General features: G+C 36.6%; 2 protein-coding genes across 2 annotated transcripts; both read left to right on the forward strand.

Annotated features, from left to right (window-relative positions):
- Positions 1-2,894: 2,894 nt before the first annotated feature.
- On the forward strand, positions 2,895-5,126 carry LOC146001413 (uncharacterized). The gene has a single exon (XM_083138732.1). It carries the CDS (start codon positions 2,895-2,897, stop codon positions 5,124-5,126), a length of 2,232 nt encoding a protein of 743 aa, XP_082994858.1.
- Positions 5,127-5,739: 613 nt separating this feature from the next.
- On the forward strand, positions 5,740-6,342 carry LOC146001414 (uncharacterized). The gene has a single exon (XM_083138733.1). The coding sequence runs from the start codon at positions 5,740-5,742 to the stop codon at positions 6,340-6,342; it is 603 nt and encodes a 200-aa protein (XP_082994859.1).
- The last annotated feature ends 15,799 nt before the right edge of the window (positions 6,343-22,141 follow it).

Below are 22,141 nucleotides of genomic sequence, written 5' to 3' on the forward strand. Positions count from 1 at the left end.
ATAAAAATGTGCACAGAGAGTTAGAGTGCAGATTACAAAAAAAAATATTTTACCTATTGGTTGTGGGGCTCATATTCTACATAATGCAATTTCTGTAGCTTGTGCGAAAATAATACCCATAGATGTTGAGAACTTGGTTTTCAAAATATACAATCATTTTAGTATTTTTACTGTGAGAACAGAAAAGACTCTGTGAATTTATTGGGTGCTATTATGAGGGTCTCTTATACCACTCAAAGATAAGATTCCTCTCTTTACTTTAATTATACGTCAGTATGAAGCGATAAAGGCCTATTTTTTGAGTGAGGAAAATGCCCCAATTGCTATAGTCAATTTTTTTCAAGATGATACAAGTGAACTATGGCTATATTTTCTGCATGCACAGCTACTCCTGTTTAATGATACTATTTTAAAATTTGAAAGGTGTGATATAACAGTAATTGAAGTTTCTGTTTAATATTTTCAACTTCTACAGAATAGAACAGAACGTTTTCCCATTCTCAGCAAAAGTTTACTTATGAAACTTGTAAAAGAAGGGAGTATGAAGGAGGAATATGCATACACTGTTTCAAATAGGTTTTATTGTGAAGTGGTAAAATACTTAGAAACATGGTCACTTCGTTTTTTTTTGAAGATGTCAAGAAACTGAGGTATTTACTCCTTGACTCAAGAATTTCCTATGAACAATTTCAAGAGTAATTTTCATATATCCATCAACAAGCAAAACATATTTCAAATTCATTGGAATTTAATGATAATGATATTTTTGACTCTTACTGGGCTGGGTAAAATTTAAAAGTGATTGTGCCTCTTATAAAATTCTTGTTTACTCTACTCTGCCTGGTACAAATGTTGATTGTGAGAAACTCTTCAGTGTTATTAAAACTTATTGGCGAGAGGAAAAAAGTACACTCCTGGTGTCAACACTCGAACAAGTAATGAAAGTGAAATTTAATTTGGACATGACCACAATTAAGGACGATTTATACATACTCAAGAAAGCAAAATCATCCGACAAGTATGAATGATGGTGCCCATTCGTGAGAAAGTATTTGCAATTAGCTAATTACATTAGACCCATAATTAATTTGAATCTGTAGAGTGTAGGCCTATTTTTTACGGTCTGTAATAGAATCAATAACAAATAGCCACCCTTATTTTAGTTTTCTTTTTATATTTTGTGCATGCGCACCTTCAACCTATCGACTATACTCTTTTTGGTCAACAAATATCTGGTCACCCTAGCTTCCTGGATAACAGAGCGAGAGCGCTCGCAGCATCTGCATCTTCCAAGGACCCGAAACCAGGATCCCAAAGGAAACCCCCCACCCCCCACAGTGAACCCAGTGCTAGAAGAAGTGCTAATTCATTTCACGTGTCGTCCTCTTGCCCTATGTGTCGAGCATCGCATTTTTTGAGTAAGTGTGAAGAATATATGAGCCTATCTGTGCCAGAGAGGGAAGTGTTTGTGAAATCGAAAGGCTTGTGTTTCAACTTCCTTGGTAATTCCCATTTTGTGGATAGGTGTAAATCAGGCTCGTGTAGGTCTTGTGGTAAGTCTCACCACACGTCTATCCATCGTGAAACTTCGCAAAGAGCTAAGGTAAGTGGAAACTTGGCAACGCCGCAAGTGGTGTCGCACATAACAGCTGATACGCAGTGTGACGCAACGCGTGTCTTGTTAGAGTGCCACACACGTAAATTTGCCGTTGCGTAGAAACGAATTTTCGTTTCGTCTCCCTCTCTCTTAGCATTATGTGTTCTACCCTGCTCGAAAACCTTCGCTATTGTTGCCACATTGTCATTCCATTCCTGGACACACTCGCGCAAACATCATTGAAAACAATTGAATAGCGCTCCAGCTAGCGGTTCCCACCGTTCGGTAGGGACGCTAATGTGGCAATATAGCACGGCGTAGTGCTTGCTTCTTTTATGCAGTGCATGTTCATTGGCTAGCTAGTAACTAGTGTTGCCAACTGTAATAATGAAGCACTATTTCTGTCACGGAAGGGGAAAAGGCAGGTAAAGTGACGGTGAGTTTTGTTGGATTGGAAGCACCATATTTTTATTTTATACTAAGTATTTGACCGGTTTGACGTTGTGTGCGTGTATTGCGTGTGTGTATGTAAAAGTGTGTGTTTGCTAATGAACGTTAAATTCCATAATGCCTCCAGTTCTGTCGAAGTTGAAATCAAAAACCTTGCATAGCCAAGCTCGGGAAATTCTAAGCAACGTGCACGAGTTCATGAAGGAGGAAGCCAGTCATGGTGTTAGCATCCCAATAAAGCATTTTGGCAAGAGAGCAGCGAACAGCAGCAACAAATTGTTCATATTTCATAATTTTGGAATTATTCAAAATAAATAAATTATGTCCAACATCATTTCAACTCTGGCTCCGGCACGTGTTCTTGTAGAAATTGCATAGAGGAGGCTGTCATTTTTGCTGCTTAATGCGATACATATTGTTTTCTGTGTTAAAATTGCCATGCTTTGATGGGTGACCAAGTTCATAGCAGGGCCGGCGGAAGGGGAGGGATAACCGTCCCATCGCCCAGAGCGGCAAAATTTGAAGAGAAGAAAAAAAGAAGCCTATTGAAAACTGTGATCGAGCGAGATATTCTTTTGCGCTGAATAGTATTGAAATAGCATAAGAAGTCTCATTATTTATTTTATATTTTGATGTTTTAGTTAGGAATATATTGATTTTCAATTTTCCGTTGCTGCGTAATGACCGGGGGGGGGGGTCGAAATAGAGCGGCATCTGCCGCCACCTCCCAGGGAGGCAAAATGACTAGCGCCGGCCCTGGTTCATAACAAAAGAAAAATCCGCGCAGCTTATCGTCTAGTGGCAGTATATGTACTTGTTACTAATGAGTGGAAGAAGAGAGGGGAGAATGAATGAACCCGTGGCTATTCAAACCCGCTTGGGATGGGTTGTTTGTGGCAAAACTCCTCAACAAAGACCTCAACAATCTCTGTCTTCTTATCACACTGTTGTACAAGAAAATGATCTGAACGAAACTCTGAATAAGTTTTTTGAATCGGAGGAGATTCCTAACTTACGAGTGCCGAGTCAAGAAGAACAATTGTGCGAAGAACATTTCGTACGAACACATTATCGCGAGGATGATGGTCGGTACGTCGTACGCTTAACATTTAAGGTCAACCGCGACGAGTTAGGTTATTCAAAAGATAAGGCGATGAAATGTTTGCTTAGTCAAGAGCGTAGGCTTCGAGTTGATAGCCAGAGACTAGAACAATACCAGTCATTCATGCAAGAGTACATTGCGTTGAATCATATGACACCAGTGGCGGACTGTGAACCAGCCAGCACCCCCGCTAGTTCTTATTTCATTCCGCATCATTCTATAACAAAGGAGACAAGCACAAGTACGAAACTGAGAGTAGTTTTTAATGGATCGAGTAAAACTAGCACAGGCGTGTCCTTGAATGACGTGTTAATGAATGGAGGTAAACAACAGCCAGAGTTACTATCCATTTTGTTACGTTTTCGTGGCCATCTTATTGCATTGACGAGTGATGTTCGTATGATGTATCGCCAGATAAAGGTGAATCTTCAGGACAGAGACTACCAATTAATTTTGTGGAGAGAATCCTCCAATCAACCTGTGATTGTTTATCGTTTAAATACGCTCACGTATGGCACGGCACCAGCTGCTTTTCTTGCTACGAGAGTGTTACGTCAGTTAGCAGACGATGAAGGTGAAAATTACCCGATTGCAGCAGAAGTCTTAAAGCAACAGTTTTATATGGACGATTTGTGCTGTGGAGCTGACAGTGTTCCAGAAGCAATAGAGATGCAGCAACAATTGACACAATTGTTGAGAAAGGGTGGATTTGAGTTGCATAAGTGGACGTTAAATCATACTGACGTGTTGAACAGTATTCCCGATCATTTGCGAGAGAAACCTACAATATCTTCCATCCATAACAGCAAATTCATAAGAACTCTTGGCCTTGTGTGGCACCCGGATACTGATCATTTGAGTTTCATCATTAACCCACCTAGTGAACACCCTGTATTAACCAAAAGGTTGTTGTTGTCTGAGGTACTTCGCATATTTGATCCACTCGGATTACTAGCCCCAGTCACTATGTTAGCTAAAATATTAATTCAATCACTGTGGAAGGAACAGTTAAATTGGGATGAACCTATTCCTAGTGACATAAGAGAAATATGGGAAAGACATTGTGCTGAATTACATGTGTTACAGAGCATACAGTTACCGCGATGCTTAAAATGTAGAGAACCAACTTTGTGTCAACTGATTGGTTTTTGTGATGCCAGTGAGAAAGGTACATGTGCTATTGTGTATCTACGAACAGTATATGATGACAACGCTGTTACAGTCAGATTGTTAGTTTCGAAAACAAAGCTTGCACCCATAAAACCTGTAACATTGCCACGTTTAGAGTTATGTGCTGCTGTGTTGTTAGCCAAATTGATTAGTGTTGTGCAGTCATCATTGTCATTGCATATAGACGATATTTTCCTTTGGTCTGATTCCCAGATCACCCTATGTTGGATTAAATCAGATCCATCCAGATGGAGTACATTTGTTTCGAACCGAGTTTCACTGATTCATGAACTGACGAATCCTCAACAGTGGTTTCATGTGCGTTCGAAAGAAAACCCTGCAGACATTGGTTCTCGTGGTGCTTTCCCTACACAGTTGTGTGAAGCTCATTTATGGTGGAATGGTCCATCATTTCTTTATTTGCCTGAGTTGCCTATGCATGAATCATCTACAGTGGAAAGTGAAGAAATAAAAAGGGAGAAAAGAAAAACAAGGATTCGTGTGCTGTTAACTACAACCTTTGACACTAAGGAGTTATTGCAGAGATTCTCATCATTCTGGAGATTAATACGTGTTACTGCTTGGATGTTTAGATTCATAAGCAACTGTAGAGCGCCTTCCATGCAGCGAAACGAGCAGACGTTGACAAAAGAAGAGTTATCAGCTGCGACTGAGTTTTGGGTCAAGGTCACCCAACGTGAAGCTTATGAGAGCGAGGTTAACTGTTTACAAACAGAACAGGAGCTCCCCTCATCCAGTAAACTTCTTTCGTTGAGTCCATTGATGGACAATAATTGTGTGTTATGAGTAGGTGGGCGTTTACACAATGCTGATGTGTCTTCAGAAAAGAAACATCCTATAGTGTTACCCAAAAATCATCCGTTTACTGAACTATTATTGAGACATGAACATGTGAAAAATCTCCATGCAAATCCGCAACTGTTACAAGCTATTGTGACACAAATATATTGGATAGTTGGGCTTCGAGATATGGTTCGTAGCATAGTGAACAAATGTGTTATTTGTAAACGTGTCAAGGCTATTACAGCTAAACAATTGATGGGAAGTTTACCGCCTCCTAGAGTAAACGAAGCGAGACCTTTTGTTAACACAGGCACTGACTTTGCAGGTCCCATTTCAATTAAGTCTGGATTTTTGAAATCTCATAAAACAATCAAGGGTTACATTGTTTTGTTTATATGTCTTTCTACTAAGTGTGTTCACATTGAAGTTGTATCTTCAGCAACTACTAATACGTTTATTGCATGTTTGAGACGTTTCATATTTCGTAGAGGAAAACCTGCTAACCTGTATTCTGATTGTGGTACTCAGTATGTAGGAGCTGACAAACTATTGCATAAAATGTTGTATTTTTTGAGAGAATCGAACCATAGAGAAACTGTGCATAACTTTCTGACAAATGAAGGAATCAAGTGGCATTTTAATCCCCCCTTCCTCACCTTGGTTTGGCGGGATTTGGGAAACTAACATAAAATGCATAAAATATCATTTGAAACGTGTTGTGGGCAATGCTGTGTTGAATTTTGAAGAGCTTTACACAGTATTAGTGCAGATAGAAGGTTATTTGAACTCTCGTCCAATCACAGCCATGTCAAGTGACCCCAATGACCTGACAGCACTTACGCCAGGGCATTTCCTGATTGGCGACAACCTACTTAACATTCCAGAAGATGATTTCACCAAGAGCAAAATTAACCGCCTGACGCGTTGGCAAAGGTGTCAACAAATCGTGCAGCATTTTTGGAGAAGATGGCATTTGGAGTACATATCTGGACTTCAAAGTAGACCGAAGTGGCAGAAGAGATTGCCTAACCTGCAAGTCAATGATTTAGTGTTAATAAAGGAAGATAACGTACCCACATTGAAGTGGAAATTAGGTAGAGTTATCGAAACTCACAAAGGACAAGATGGTTTGGTAAGAGTTGCAACTGTTAAAACTAAAGACGGTGAACTAAAGAGGCCTATTATGAAGCTTGCACCTCTACCAATTGAGAAAGTGTAAATATGTAACCAGAAAGGAAAATTGTGTTTATTGTAATCTATGTATTCAAGTGTAATATGTTATATTGTAAAAGGTAATAATTATTGTGTATTCTAATTTTGGAAGCTGATCTTCCAAGAGGGGCCGTGATGTTCAGACGAATTGTCATTCTTATTAAGCTTGTTGCCATGCAGTGTGCGCATGCGCAGTGTGAGTCCGAGTTGAGTCGTGAGGCGACGTACGTGTGTTGTACGCCTCGTCATATTCGTGTACATTTGTGTGGAAACCTTCATTATATTTCGTGTTATTTACGTGCTTCATGTTATTAAAGTATAAGTTAATCTACATATATGTTTCATTAGCACCAGAGTGAACTGACATACGCGAAACCACACACCCAGAAACTAGGAAGCTATTCAATTGTACTATTTGTTAACTCAATGTTCACACTTTCTGTATCGACCATATTTGTAATTTTTCAATAAACAGTTTGATAGTTATTTTGAAAATATATCCTTAGGGAGTCCGTTTGCCCCGTCCTTACCCTATTTTATTTTGAAGGTGGTTCAAGTCGTTTTTCACACAGATTGAATTTTGACTTGATTGTGCGTTTTGTATTTTTCCCCGAGAAAATTTATATATAAATACCGAGAAACTTCTATTTAAATAACACCTTGTGAAAATGAACATCTCGTATAACCGATTTACCACTCGAACTGCTGCACAAGATTTCTGCGTACACATTCGACGGAGGTGAGGATGTCGCGAGGCTCGTCGAATTAAGCAAAATAGCGCCTGAATTTCGTCCACCGTGCGAGATGGTTTTTATGAACAATCTTCGCAAAATAAGCGGTAGGGAAAACTTGCAGAATTCCGATTCTCTTTTTCAGGCTGCAGGCAAAAAGTTGGCCGATAGGATGGACGAGCTTCATGAGGCGAGGGAAGGAAGGAGACGATATACGGACGATTGGTATGAGTCAAACGCGGAAACAGATAGCATCATCACACAACTCATCGCATTGTCTGAACTTTCTTCCTAACCTCGCATGATATATAAATAAAAGACCATCACCATGAAACCCAAAGGTGTCGTCTATCAGGTATCATAGGCGGACTTGTGGTGTGCTTGACTAAGGGAAATTTCCTGAGAATTTTTTCCATTCTAAATATTCCTGTGTGTGTGTAGATATTGATGCACTTATGTATGTGTGTAAATATTAAGGCATTGACCTGTTAAGAATGTTACATTAATAATACTGTCTCGGGAATGTGTGCTGTTTGGTTTACTAAGGGGAATTTCCTGATTAGTAGTTTTGTTACGAGAATTCTTTGCATTCCAAACATTCTGAAGTGTAGAGATTGATGTACTTACAGCTATGTGTGGGAATTAATCTGTTAAGAATGTCACATCAATAATACTGGCTCGAGAATGTCATGACCCCTCCCCCTGTGACGAAGTTACGTGAATTGTGTTGATTGGTTCGCTAAGAGGAATTTCCCGATTAGTAAATTGAGGTTATAAATATAATATATTCTTACTACTTATGTGCGTCTAGTTTTTTACACCACAGAACAACGGTTAAATAGTGCAAAATTAACTTATCTATTTTGTTGAATTGGTGTTAAGTAGTGTATTTGGTGTCTGCATGTGTAGTACTACGTTCTGGAGCGGTGTAGTGTGTGGTGTATGATTAAATGGTGCGAGCTAACTAAACAAATGAATGTTTAAAGCAGAGGCAATTGTTGAATTTTTTGAACTTGAATACAGCTATTCGTCTATTTGGTTGAATACAGTTCTACTACACTTGCCTGTCGCTGGGATGCACCTGCACTCGCCATATGTCTAAAAGAGTAGCGAACTAGACGGGACTAATAATTTCTGAATTGCAATCATTTTTCCAAAGAAGGTGACTTGATTTTATGGATGTTTTTAGACTTTTATTAATACAAACACACAGCGTAAATTTATTCTTGTAGTGTTTAATTGATTAAATAGCTTTATTTTACTTCGTTTTTTGTTCCTTGCTGCGACTGTTGTACATTTAAAGAAGGTAGGGAACATGTTTCTAAGAGGTAGGGATATAATTGATCGAGATAGAGATTGTGTGAAAAGAGAAAATGTGTAAGCAGAGGATAAGGAAAATTTTACATTTTGAGTTCCTTATCGTGATAGAACAAGGAGATAAACGGATTAACTTTTGCAGGCAACCAAATCTCATGAAACATTGATAAAAGATACGCTTTCTATTAAAAATGTAATTACTTATAAACATGGAATGCGTGATATTCTCGAAAAACTTAACCCCCCCCCCTCTTCCCTCCCTGCAAGAATTCGAATCCTGTTAAAAGAAACAAAAAAAAAACATCAACACGGACAACAAACATGTATCACAAGAAATAATATCATATGAACTAACAATTATTTTTTTTAACAAACTTATTTTGTTTAATTAAAAAAAATCTAAATTTAATATCTAATGAAAGCATATGATAACAACTTATTTGAAGTAGTTTCTAAATTCAAATATTTAGGAGTAATATTAACAAATGAAAATTATATTAAAGAGGAAATAAAATAAAAAGTAGAGTTAATTCAGGAAATGTATGTTACTTCTCTCTAAGAAACTAAAAGTTAAAATATACAAAATAATAATTTTGTCTGTAGTATTATATGGATGTGAAATGTCCATTATATTGAAAGAAGAACATAAATTGAGAGTATTTGAAAATAAGATTGTTAGGAAAATATTTGGACCTAAAAGGGGTGAGAAGACAGGTTAGTGGAGAAGGTTACATAATTTAGAACTACATAATTTATATTCATGTCCAGATATTATTAGAACAATTAAATCAAGAAGACTTAGGTGGGCAGGCTATGTGGTACGAATGGGAGAGGAAGGAGGAGTTTACGGGATTCTTGTTGGTAAAAATGATGGTAAGAGACCTGTAGGAAGGGCAAGACGAAGATGGAAGGACAACGTTTGAGATGGACCTAAAGGAAATGGGTAGGGATAGAAAAGAGTATATAGATCTTTTTCAAGATAGGGACAGGTCGAAGGCTTGTGTTGTTGCAGCTATGAACCTTTGGGTTTAAGAAGGCTAGAGAGTTAGTTAGTTAGTTATGAAAGCACATGTTACTCTATAAACTATAAAAATTACAATCCCTGGCATAAAATGAATTTTAAAAAATGAAACTTATTTCCACGTAATGAACTTCAATCTATAGTATTGTACATTTTTTTTATTCTGTAGTATTTAAATGAAACTGACTTAAATAAGAATTGGGAAGCACATACATAGTAGAATAGAATCAACAGTTAAATAATGTATAAACCAAGAAAAAGTAAGCAATTGTTGGCATAACGTAATAGAAATAGACTTAGGTGGTTAAAGAACAGCATGTTTAGAAGTAACAAAAAAAAGATTACTTGAAAAGTAAAATTAACGCAATTAAAATAAAAGTATCAGAGGTGCAAAAGAATTTGGAAAGGGCTGGCAACATAAAGTAAACTTGATAAAAAATGGCTGACTCAAGCGATATTTTAAATAGATGTAAGAATTGCTTTAATGACTTTTTATATGTTCATGTAGGAGATATATCAGAAATAAATGAAGTACGCACAGCAGAACCTATAGTTCCATAAAACTAACTTGATTGAAGTTAAAGAAGCTAAAGAGATAAATTATTCGAATTTGGAATATATAAGAATCTTATTAAAATGTCTGACAAATATACAATTTATGATGGATTAGTAAAAATGCATTATCTCCATTGCTCTTTAATTTTGCCTTAGAATATGTTGTTAGGAAGGTAAAAGAAACGAACAAACTACTAAAATTAAACGGATAGTATATGCAGATGATGTAGACTTACTGGTGAATGATGTAAATACAATTAAGAATAATGCTAAAATATTTTTTCAAAGCAGATAAAGAGATAGGTTTGGAAGTTAGCAATGAGAAATCTAAAAATATGTGCTTACAGGCTAAAAACTAAGTGATAACAACATGTTTGAACTAGTTTTCCAAATTCAAACACTTAGGAGTAATACTAACAAATGAAAAATGATATTAAAAGGAAATGAAAGAAAGGCTTACTTCATGTTACTTTTCTCTCTCTTCTTTGAATTTGAATTTGAATTTAAAATATTGGGTGCATCAGCACTAAGGCTATTTTGCACCCGTCACACTATACGGGGTCCAGCCCCTTATCTTTACACATAACAACTCTAACGTTGCTTAATTAAAATCATAAAATATTAAAATGTTCTGACTTTCGTTAAAAGCTGAGGCTGCAAAGAACACTCAGCACACATAAGGACAAAACACAGGACAACACAAACAAAATTATACTGGCCATGGGGCCAGTCGCCAGAGCCTCGTTGGTCTTTAGTCCAGGGTGTACTAACGTGGAAGTGAGGTTGACATTTGGGTGTACTACGTGGAAGGTCACCCCTTACACCCCGCTCTCTGTCTTCTTGTTTCACATTTAAGGAATTAAAAAATTTAAAAAATATATATACAGGGTGTCGCAAAACTCTTTCAACAACACTTGGGTGCTGGTAGATATCATAAAAACAAGTAACCTTTCCCTATAAAGTTTACCTCGAAAGCGCTTAGTTTCTGCGCTATAAGCGCTTAAAACCTAATTATTCTGTACTTGTGCAACCCAACACAGCAAACGCTTGCTCTGACATAACTACCAGGGGCGCGTGGCAGGGTTGCCACTAGCGTTCCTCGTTAAGAGGGACGACTTCAAAGCAACAACTTGGGAGTCTTGCCTGAGCAAAATCCAAAACATTAATGATACTTACGATGTTGTAAGAAGCAGTGGCAGTATTTATAAACTAACCAAGACAAATAATGGGTAGACTGAAATTCAAGATTACTCATTCCAAAATATCTCCATAATTGATTGATTGATTGATTTGTTTTATTTTAATTCACTTTTCTGCCACCTTTGGCTAATCGCGAAGATGAGGATGATATGATGAAATAACAAATGACACCAATGTCTAGGCCAGGATTTAAACCCGAGATACCGGCGCCGTAGCGAGCCGTGCTAACCACATCACCACGTGTTTCTTCGTGTATCATGCGATATCAACAATTGCAAGGGACACGTGGGAGAGGGGAAATCCACGAACGAACAAATGTAAACATGATGTGTTTGCTGCCTCGTTTCGAACACGCATACTGTAATGTTATTACAATTTACTTGAAAATTATTCCTATCAGTGCTAGCGTTATTGCTAATCGTGTTCGTCTCATAAGGAAGTAATTGCAAGGTTATTTTAATTTAATGTTTCATTGATTGTTTTGATTTATTTTATTTTGCATTTTGTGCCACTTTTGGCTAATTTGCGAATATGGGGATGGGTGATGATATGATGAAATTGATGAATGGACACTCACAAACATCCATGTCCAAGACGGGAATAAAAACCCAAGACCACTGGCATCGTAGTGCGATGTTCTAACCACTCCGCCACGTGGGTCTGCTTTTAATTTAATGAAACACGTCGTTTAGAAATGAATAAATTCACACATTAAAATTAGTGCTTATTAAAAGCCAAAGTCAAGAAATGCATACTTATATCACGCGCTGAACTGTAAAGGTCACTCGTATTGCACAATGACAAAAAACAATTTTGGGAACAGCAAAAGTCTATTGAGTCGCCGTGGTGATCGAGTACGTTTAGTGATTGACACATGTTCTCTATCGAAGGATCCTGATAAGAGCTCCGGCCTTGAGAAATATGTCACTGGATCATTCGTCTTCGTAGTTCCGATTTTTCTGAAAAGGGAGCAGGTACTGCATCACTACACCTATTGGTGCATTGAACTTAACGTAAAAATAACGCTGTAAGAAAACTGAATTTATAACGTCTGTTAGTTCTCTTAACGAATTATTTTTTCTCTTGGAATAATAGTAGCGTTAGAAAAATCAAGTACGAATATACTGTCAAGGATAGTTCATTTCTGCAGTAAAGACATGTTTTGCTGCGAGTGTGATTGCAACCACGATGGTAGAGTCATTGTGTAATGCACTAGCAGCCAGCAGCTTTTGTTCCAATGTCAAATGTTCGAAACGAGGCAGAAAGCACATCATGTTTACATTTGTTCGTTCGTGGATATCCCCTCTCTCACGTGTCCCTTGCAATTGTTGATATCGCATGATACACGAAGAAACACGTGGTGATGAGGTTAGCACGGCTCGCTACGGCGCCGGTATCTCGGGTTTAAATCCTGGCCTAGACACTGGTCTCATTTGTTATTTCATTATATCATCCTCATCTTCGCGATTAGCCAAAGGTGGCAGAAAAGTGAATTAAAATAAAACAAATCAATCAATCAATCAATTATGGAGATATTTTGGAATGAGTAATCTTGAATTTCAGTCTGCCCATTATTTGTCTTGGTCAGTTTATAAATACTGTCACTGCTTCTTACAACATCGCAAATATCATTAATGATTTGGATTTTGCTCAGGCAAGACTCCCAAGTTGTTGTTTTGAAGTCGTCCCTCTTAACGAGGAACGCTAGTGGCAACCCTGCCACGCGCCCCTGGTAGTTAAGTCAGAGCAAGGGTTCGCTGTGTTGGGTTGCATACGTACAGGATAGATTTTAAGCGCTTATAGCGCAGAAACTAAGCGCTTTCGAGGTAAACTTTATAGGGAAAGGTTACTTGCTTTTATGATATCTACCAGCACTGAAGCGTTGCTGAAAGAGTTTTGCGACACCCTGTATATTTAGATCTTGCTTAGGTTAAGGATAAATTGAATTGTAACTATGAACTATCAGATTAAAGAAGGCTAGAGAATTAATTAATTAATATTCAATGTAATATAGTTTCACATATTTAAAAAAAACTAAAGATAGTAACATGATATTTATATTGATGAGGGAATTCCTACAAAACATATTTTCCTTGAAAGTTAACCAATAGCAGTATCTTTCTTGTGACTTGTTTGACTAATCGCGAAGATGAGGATGACAGAACGTTCCATCGTTCTTGTATAAACTTTAGGTTATGCGAATCATTGCTTACTTTTTCTTGGTTTATACATTATTTAACTGTTGATTCTATTCTACTATGTATGTGCTTCCCAATTCTTATTTAAGTCAGTTTCATTTAAATACTACAGAATAAAAAAATGTACAATACTATAGATTGAAGTTCATTACGTGGAAATAAGTTTCATTTTTTTAAAAATTCATTTTATGCCAGGGATTGTAATTTTTATAGTTTATAGAGTAACATGTGCTTTCATAACTAACTAACTAACTCTCTAGCCTTCTTAAACCCAAAGGTTCATAGCTGCAACAACACAAGCCTTCGACCTGTCCCTATCTTGAAAAAGATCTATATACTCTTTTCTATCCCTATCGATTTCCTTTAGGTCCATCTCAATGTTGTCCTTCCATCTTCGTCTTGCCTTCCTACAGGTCTTTTACCATCAGGTTTCCCAACAAGAATCCTGTAAACTCCTTCTTCCTCTCCCATTCGTACCACATAGCCTGCCCACCTAAGTCTTCTTGATTTAATTGTTCTAATAATATCTGGACATGAATATAAATTATGTAGTTCTAAATTATGTAACCTTCTCCACTAACCTGTCTTCTCACCCCTTTTAGGTCCAAATATTTTCCTAACAATCTTATTTTCAAATACTCTCAATTTATGTTCTTCTTTCAATATAATGGACATTTCACATCCATATAATACTACAGACAAAATTACTATTTTGTATATTTTAACTTTTAGTTTCTTAGAGAGAAGTAACATACATTTCCTGAATTAACTCTACTTTTTATTTTATTTCCTCTTTAATATAATTTTCATTTGTTAATATTACTCCTAAATATTTGAATTTAGAAACTACTTCAAATAAGTTGTTATCATATGCTTTCATTAGATATTAAATTTAGATTTTTTTTAATTAAACAAAATAAGTTTGTTAAAAAAAATAATTGTTAGTTCATATGATATTATTTCTTGTGATACATGTTTGTTGTCCGTGTTGATGTTTTTTTTTTGTTTATTTTAACAGGATTCGAATTCTTGCAGGGAGGGAAGGGGGGGGGGGTTAAGTTTTTCGAGAATATCACGCATTCCATGTTTATAAGTAATTACATTTTTAATAGAAAGCGTATCTTTTATCAATGTTTCATGAGATTTGGTTGCCTGCAAAAGTTAATCCGTTTATCTCCTTGTTCTATCACGATAAGGAACTCAAAATGTAAAATTTTCCTTATCCTCTGCTTACACATTTTCTCTTTTCACACAATCTCTATCTCGATCAATTATATCCCTACCTCTTAGAAACATGTTCCCTACCTTCTTTAAATGTACAACAGTCGCAGCAAGGAACAAAAAACGAAGTAAAATAAAGCTATTTAATCAATTAAACACTACAAGAATAAATTTACGCTGTGTGTTTGTATTAATAAAAGTCTAAAAACATCCATAAAATCAAGTCACCTTCTTTGGAAAAATGATTGCAATTCAGAAATTATTAGTCCCGTCTAGTTCGCTACTCTTTTAGACATATGGCGAGTGCAGGTGCATCCCAGCGACAGGCAAGTGTAGTAGAACTGTATTCAACCAAATAGACGAATAGCTGTATTCAAGTTCAAAAAATTCAACAATTGCCTCTGCTTTAAACATTCATTTGTTTAGTTAGCTCGCACCATTTAATCATACACCACACACTACACCGCTCCAGAACGTAGTACTACACATGCAGACACCAAATACACTACTTAACACCAATTCAACAAAATAGATAAGTTAATTTTGCACTATTTAACCGTTGTTCTGTGGTGTAAAAAACTAGACGCACATAAGTAGTAAGAATATATTATATTTATAACCTCAATTTACTAATCGGGAAATTCCTCTTAGCGAACCAATCAACACAATTCACGTAACTTCGTCACAGGGGGAGGGGTCATGACATTCCCGAGCCAGTATTATTGATGTGACATTCTTAACAGATTAATTCCCACACATAGCTGTAAGTACATCAATCTCTACACTTCAGAATGTTTGGAATGCAAAGAATTCTCGTAACAAAACTACTAATCAGGAAATTCCCCTTAGCCAACCAAACAGCACACATTCCCGAGACATTATTATTAATGTAACATTCTTAACAGGTCAATGCCTTAATATTTACACACATACATAAGTGCATCAATATCTACACACACACAGGAATATTTAGAATGGAAAAAATTCTTAGGAAATTTCCCTTAGTCAAGCACACCACAAGTCCGCCTATGATACCTGATAGACGACACCTTTGGGTTTCATGGTGATGGTCTTTTATTTATATATCATGCGAGGTTAGGAAGAAAGTTCAGACAATGCGATGAGTTGTGTGATGATGCTGTCTGTTTCCGCGTTTGACTCATACCAATCGTCCGTATATCGTCTCCTTCCTTCCCTCGCCTCATGAAGCTCGTCCATCCTATCGGCCAACTTTTTGCCTGCAGCCCGAAAAAGAGAATCGGAATTCTGCAAGTTTTCCCTACCGCTTATTTTGCGAAGATTGTCCATAAAAATCATCTCGCACGGTGGACGAAATTCAGGCGCTATTTTGCTTAATTCGACGAGCCTCGCGACATCCTCACCTCCGTCGAATGTGTACGCAGAAATCTTGTGCAGCAGTTCGAGTGGTAAATCGGTTATACGAGATGTCATTTTCACAAGGTGTTATTTAAATAGAAGTTTCTCGGTATTTATATATAAATTTTCTCGGGGAAAAATACAAAACGCACAAAATTCAAAATTCAATCTGTGTGAAAAACGACTTGAACCACCTTCAAAATAACGATAATATAATAATTATAAAATTACGATAAAATTTTCAGCTAGGCCTATGTTATTTATACAGAATTTCCGGAGACAACAAGTAACATCTGATCACATCAAAACTCAATCTGATCGAAATTACTATGAAAAAAAATCACTTGATACAATTTTTAAACTTAAAAATAATAAATAGTATGTAGCTTTAAAATAAATTAAATACTTAACTTTTAATACTGCAACAACACATCCGTACTCTTCAAACACTCTCACGATACTGACTGATCTATAATGCGAAAACCCTTTAAGTAACCTAAGCGCGGATGAAAACATCCGAAACAGTAAGTCAATCAGAAGACACCCATAACGCCATAACCAACAACACGCTAGATACGCGTCTGCGTAATAACTTGTTGCGTAAACATTGCTCAATAGTTTACCTTACGAGCCATCGCAATGTTACGTAATTTAACTCGTAAGAAATTATGACACTCGTACCAAGTGTGAGGTGAAAAAATCACAGAGTTGCAATAGTATAAAATCAACATAAAACATCATCAAAATACGTTTACCACTGTGGTTAAATTAATAAAAACAATAGACCTCGACACTCGTACCAAGTGTGAGGTAAAAAATCACAGATTTGCAATAGGATAAAATCGACAAAAACAACATCAAAATAGGTTTACCCTTGTGCTTAAATTAATAAGAATAATAGGCCTCGTACCAAGTGTGAAATTGAAGAAATCCAATTACACTACTGCAATAGTATAAAATCAACAAAAAACATCATCAAAATAGGTTTACCATTGTGGTTAAAATAATAGAAACAATAGGCCTCGTACCATGTATGAGGTAAAAATCACAAACTTGCAATGGGTGTGCGTGGGTGTGCGTGGGTGTAGGTGGGTGTGCGTGGGTGTAAGTGTGTGTGCGTGGGTGTGTGTGGGTGTGCGTGGGTGTAAGTGGGTGTAGGTGTTATGTACTTTAACTCGAAAGAAATTATGACACTCGTACTAAGTATGAGATGAGAAATCACAGAGTTGCAATACTATAAAATCAACAAAAACATCGTCAAAATAGGTTTTCCATTGTGGTTAAATTAATAAAAATAATAGGCCTCGTACCAAGTATGAGTAGAAAAATCACAGATTTGCAATACTATAAAATCGACAAAAACATCGTCAAAATAGGTTTTCCATTGTGCTTATACACCTCCAATCGTTCTACTTAGAAAGTATACACATTGTATACGAAGGTAAACTGTAATGAGTAAGGTTAAGCAGAGGGTATACGACTATTACAGCTTGATAACGAAGTTCATTCATGGCAACGTGACAACCCGTCTTACTTAAACTAACATTTATGTTCTATCTTTTCCACGAGAGATACGAAATAGGGGACGAATTGTTGGTAGAATTGGTTTCCTCATCATCACGATTAACCAAAAGTGGCACAAATAAGAAGTGAAATATATCAAATCAATCAACCAACCATAGGCATTATGGTTCACACATTGTATGAATATGGAACGATATTTTTATACAACCTTGCTGACTGGACTTACGTCAAGAGTTGGAGAAATAGCCGCCAAAAACCATGAATTACCACGGCCATCCAAATACCGTAAAACATTTTAATTATTTAAGTCATCATATTAGTATATGCATATTCAACCAGAATGATATATCCTTCTTTGCATATTCAATTCTACGATCATTTGAGTTTAAATATATATTTTATTTTCTCCTTTGTAGAAGGAATGGCATGAGTTAATTGCCTAATAATAGCAACCATATAGGCTAACGTAATAGGTGTAAATTTATTGGTTCAGTTGTTAGAAACGTATTTATCGTGTACATAACTGCAATTTATGTTCATTGTCTATCCTTCAATATAACAAAATATTCAATTTTTACGTACTCATCTGTATGACTCAATGGTGACAATATCCTCTACATACATACATACATACATACATACATACATACATATATATATATATATATATATATATATATATATATATAAGTAGTGGGTCTTGTGCTATGGAGAGCGCAAGAAAGGAAGAGCTCTCCTCCAGCAGATTTGTTTACACTTAAACCTAGCTCAACATGCCCATATGAGCTTTTTGCTCTAGTGTGGAACCCCCTCTAATCCAAGATTTTTGTAAAAATGCCCTCAGGAATTTTTTAGAAAGGAAGAGCTCTCCTCCAGCAGATTTGTTTACACTTAAACCTAGCTCAACATGCCCATATGAGCTTTTTGCTCTAGTGTGGAACCCCCTCTAATCCAAGATTTTTGCTCAGAAAGAAAGAGCCTCTTGCCCATACTTACAAAAGTTGCATCAGCCAGATTGTTGTCCATAAACTTGTCAACACCAGAAATTAAGCCAATACACACACACACACACATCCATATACACACGTATTTACTTCCAATTTAAGTTCAATTGGACCTCAGCCTCAACTTGCATATTCCCCTCTGTGTATGTGTGTGCAATTCCCGAGACGGTAGTATTGATTTTGTATGTTCTCCCTAGCGCCACTATTTACAGAAATTTCCGAGCATTGAAGCTCTGCATGCAATTATTGCATCATGCAGTATTGTGAGAGTGGCAGGGGAGAACAGATGTGTTGTTAACAGTGCTCCTCATACTTACAGACCTGTTTGGTTTAAATATTCATATTGAACAATATAAAATCTGATATTTGTTGTAATCCACTCTTATTTAGGGTCAGGCTTATATTTGCCCCAGCTTGTTATACAAAAATTAATGCATAACAAGGTCATTGCTATTCAAGATATGCATGTTCGTGCAGGCATTTGCGCTAGGTCAGTGTGAATCAATATTTATTCTTTTTTTCCACTTGTGAGCTATTGGCCTTACAACCTGTCATAATAGGCATAAAAATTTGATTTAAAAACCCAGGAAATTTTATATAAATACCAAAGCGAGAAATATTAACACACATACATACATACACACATACACACACACACAAAGCACAGTGCTGAACCCAACTGATCCAGTATAAAGTTTTGAATTGAAACCCGGGAAATTGTATATAATAAACAACGGCAAAAATGCCAAATCAAAAACATTGTAATCAGTGCAATAAAAATATATTTAGCTCTAATTGGGCCAGACACCAAAAGATTTGTAACCCAGACAAACGCAGAACTCCCACGAAAATTTGCCCCAAATGCAATAGAAAATATAGCATGGAATATTTCACATATAAACATAATGGTACTTGCTCTGCACAGTCATCAACATTGCCCCCACAACCATCTACATCTGGTCTGAAAAGAAAGCATGAAGCACCTGTTAATGCTGGACCTGCAAAGCAGCTATGCTATGCACCTATCCATAGCAGTTTTAATGGCCAACTTAGGGATTATCGGTTTGTATCAGAGCCAAGATGTGGCATTGAGAATTTTTTGAACAGTGTAAAACCTGATGTACAGGCAATTCTAAATGCACAAAATGGCTCTTATAAGCTCTCTCTCAAATTGTTTGTACAATATAAGAAACCAAACGGCACAAAATTTACACAGCCCCACATAACAGAAACTGTACCTGTATATTCAAATGCAAATTCAGACACAATAATAAGCAGTTTGATAGATCAATTGAATATTAAGCACTCTGAATTTGAGGCAAGAGAGTCTGGATGGAGCCTATGCGGCTCTCCACACAGGCTCTATGTTAATATTTCTGAATTCAGCCCATTACAAGGTTCTACATATTTGCCATTACCTGCCAATATTAAAAACAAAAGAGCCGTGGTTAATATTAAAAATACCGACCAGAAATGCTTTTTGTGGTGTATTTTAGCTGTTTTGTATCCAGTTTCAAGGGATCCTCAGAGAATAAGTTATTACAAACAACATGAACATGATTTTGACGATGCAATGGAGGGTTTAGAATATCCAATGTCTGTTCAGAATATTGATAAATTTGAAAAAAAGGCCAGGCATATCAATGGCAAACAATTATCTATTAATGTATATATTTGCTCCACTGGCAATTACCCGATAGAACCTCTCAGAATCAGTGATGATGAATCTGGTATTCCAATTGATTTGCTCTTAATTGAAGGGGATGGCAAATATCATTACGCTCTGATACATAATCTTGAAGCTTTAGTGAGAACACAACTAGACAAATCTAATAGAATATTCAAGTTGTGCAGAAGATGTTTAAGTGTATTTGATGGTAGAAAAACAGTGAATGGGGTTTGTAAAGTGAGTGCAGAAATTGCCAAAAACAAGTTAATTGAGCATCTGAAATACTGTGGGAACCATAAACCTGTTCGTATGGTGATGCCAATGCCAAGTGAAAATTGCAAATTTAAAAAGTTTGAAGCCTTGTTGGAACACCCAGCATATATTGTCTGGCATTCTGAATCGAATCTCAAATCTCTTGCATCCTGCAATCCAGATCCTGAAGAATCCTCAATTACACATGAACCTTCCAGCTTTTGTTATGTGGTTGTACAGGATGGTGTTGTTACTAAAGAATATTCATACATGGGGCCAGATGCCATCAAAATATTTGCACATAAAATAGAAAATGAGTGCCGTGACATAGCATCTAACATCTTATTAAAATCAAAGCCCATGTTGCCTTTAACAGAGAAACAGATTGAAGATTTCAACAATGCAGAAAAATGCCCGGTATGTGATTCTGAATTTTCAGATACAAATATCAAGGTGAAACACCATTCTCATACAGATGGTCGATATAAACAGGCCCTGTGTAATAGCTGTAATATTAAGATCAAGAGCCCAAGATTTATCCCCATATTTTGCCATGGAGCATCCAATTATGATTTCCATCATCTAATCAGATACGAGGGGTTTGAGAAGCAGAATTTAAATATTTTAGCTGAAAATGATGAGAAATATATATCTATTAGCAAAACAATTAAAGTTAATGGAGTTTCTATTCAAATAAGATGTCTTGATTCTTACAGATTTTTACCTGCTAGCCTGGCTACACTGGCCTCTCAATTATCTGATGATCAATTCAAAATCACACGTGCCTTGTTTCCAAATCAGGATCTGAAATTAATTAGGCGGAAGGGTGTATATCCATATGATTATGTTACAGATTTTTCTAAATTTGATGAGTGTTCCCTGCCTCCACAACATGAGTTTTACAGCAAAATCAGAGGATCTGGAATCACTGATGAGGATTATCACCATGCCCAATTGATGTTTAACAATTTAAAATGCCGGACATTTGGTGATTATCACATGGCATATTTGAAACTTGATGTGACCCTCTCAGCAGATATAATGCAGACATTCAGAAAATCTTCTATGCAAAATTATGGACTGGACCCAATATATTTTTACAGTGCCCCGGGCCTAGCATGGGATGCAATGTTTTTAAATACCAAAATGCCATTGGATCTGATCCAGGATCAAGATATGTATCTGTTTATGGAGCAAGGTATAAGAGGAGGGATGGTGCAATGTTCTCAGAGATATGCCAGAGCAAATAACAAATATATGCCTGATTATGATCCAGCACGGCCATCAAATTATATATTGTATGTGGATGCAAATAGCCTCTATGGTCATGCCATGATGCAAAAACTGCCATATGCAGGGCTTGAATGGGTCGAAGATTTTAATATTGAGGATCTTCAGAACTTTGATGACAGTAATTATGGCTTATTCTTAGAGGTTGATTTGATATTTCCTCATCATTTACATAACAAATTTTCTGAGCTGCCCCCAATTCCCGAGGTTCAGTGCTCACCTGGCTCTAAACAGAAGAAGCTCATGATGACACTGGATCCAAAACAAGGCTATGTCATATATTACAAGAACCTCCAGTTCCTGATGAGACATGGTGTCCAAGTGACCAAACTTGGAAAAGTTTTGAGGTTCAGGCACTCAGAATGGTTGAAACCATATATTAATACAAACACGGAGCTTCGAACATCTGCAAAGAGCGAATTTGATAAGGGCTTGTTTAAATTGATG

The sequence above is a fragment of the Lepisma saccharinum genome, chromosome 17 (genome assembly GCF_977018435.1).
Source record: "Lepisma saccharinum chromosome 17, izLepSacc3.1, whole genome shotgun sequence".
Lineage (NCBI taxonomy): Eukaryota > Metazoa > Arthropoda > Insecta > Zygentoma > Lepismatidae > Lepisma > Lepisma saccharinum.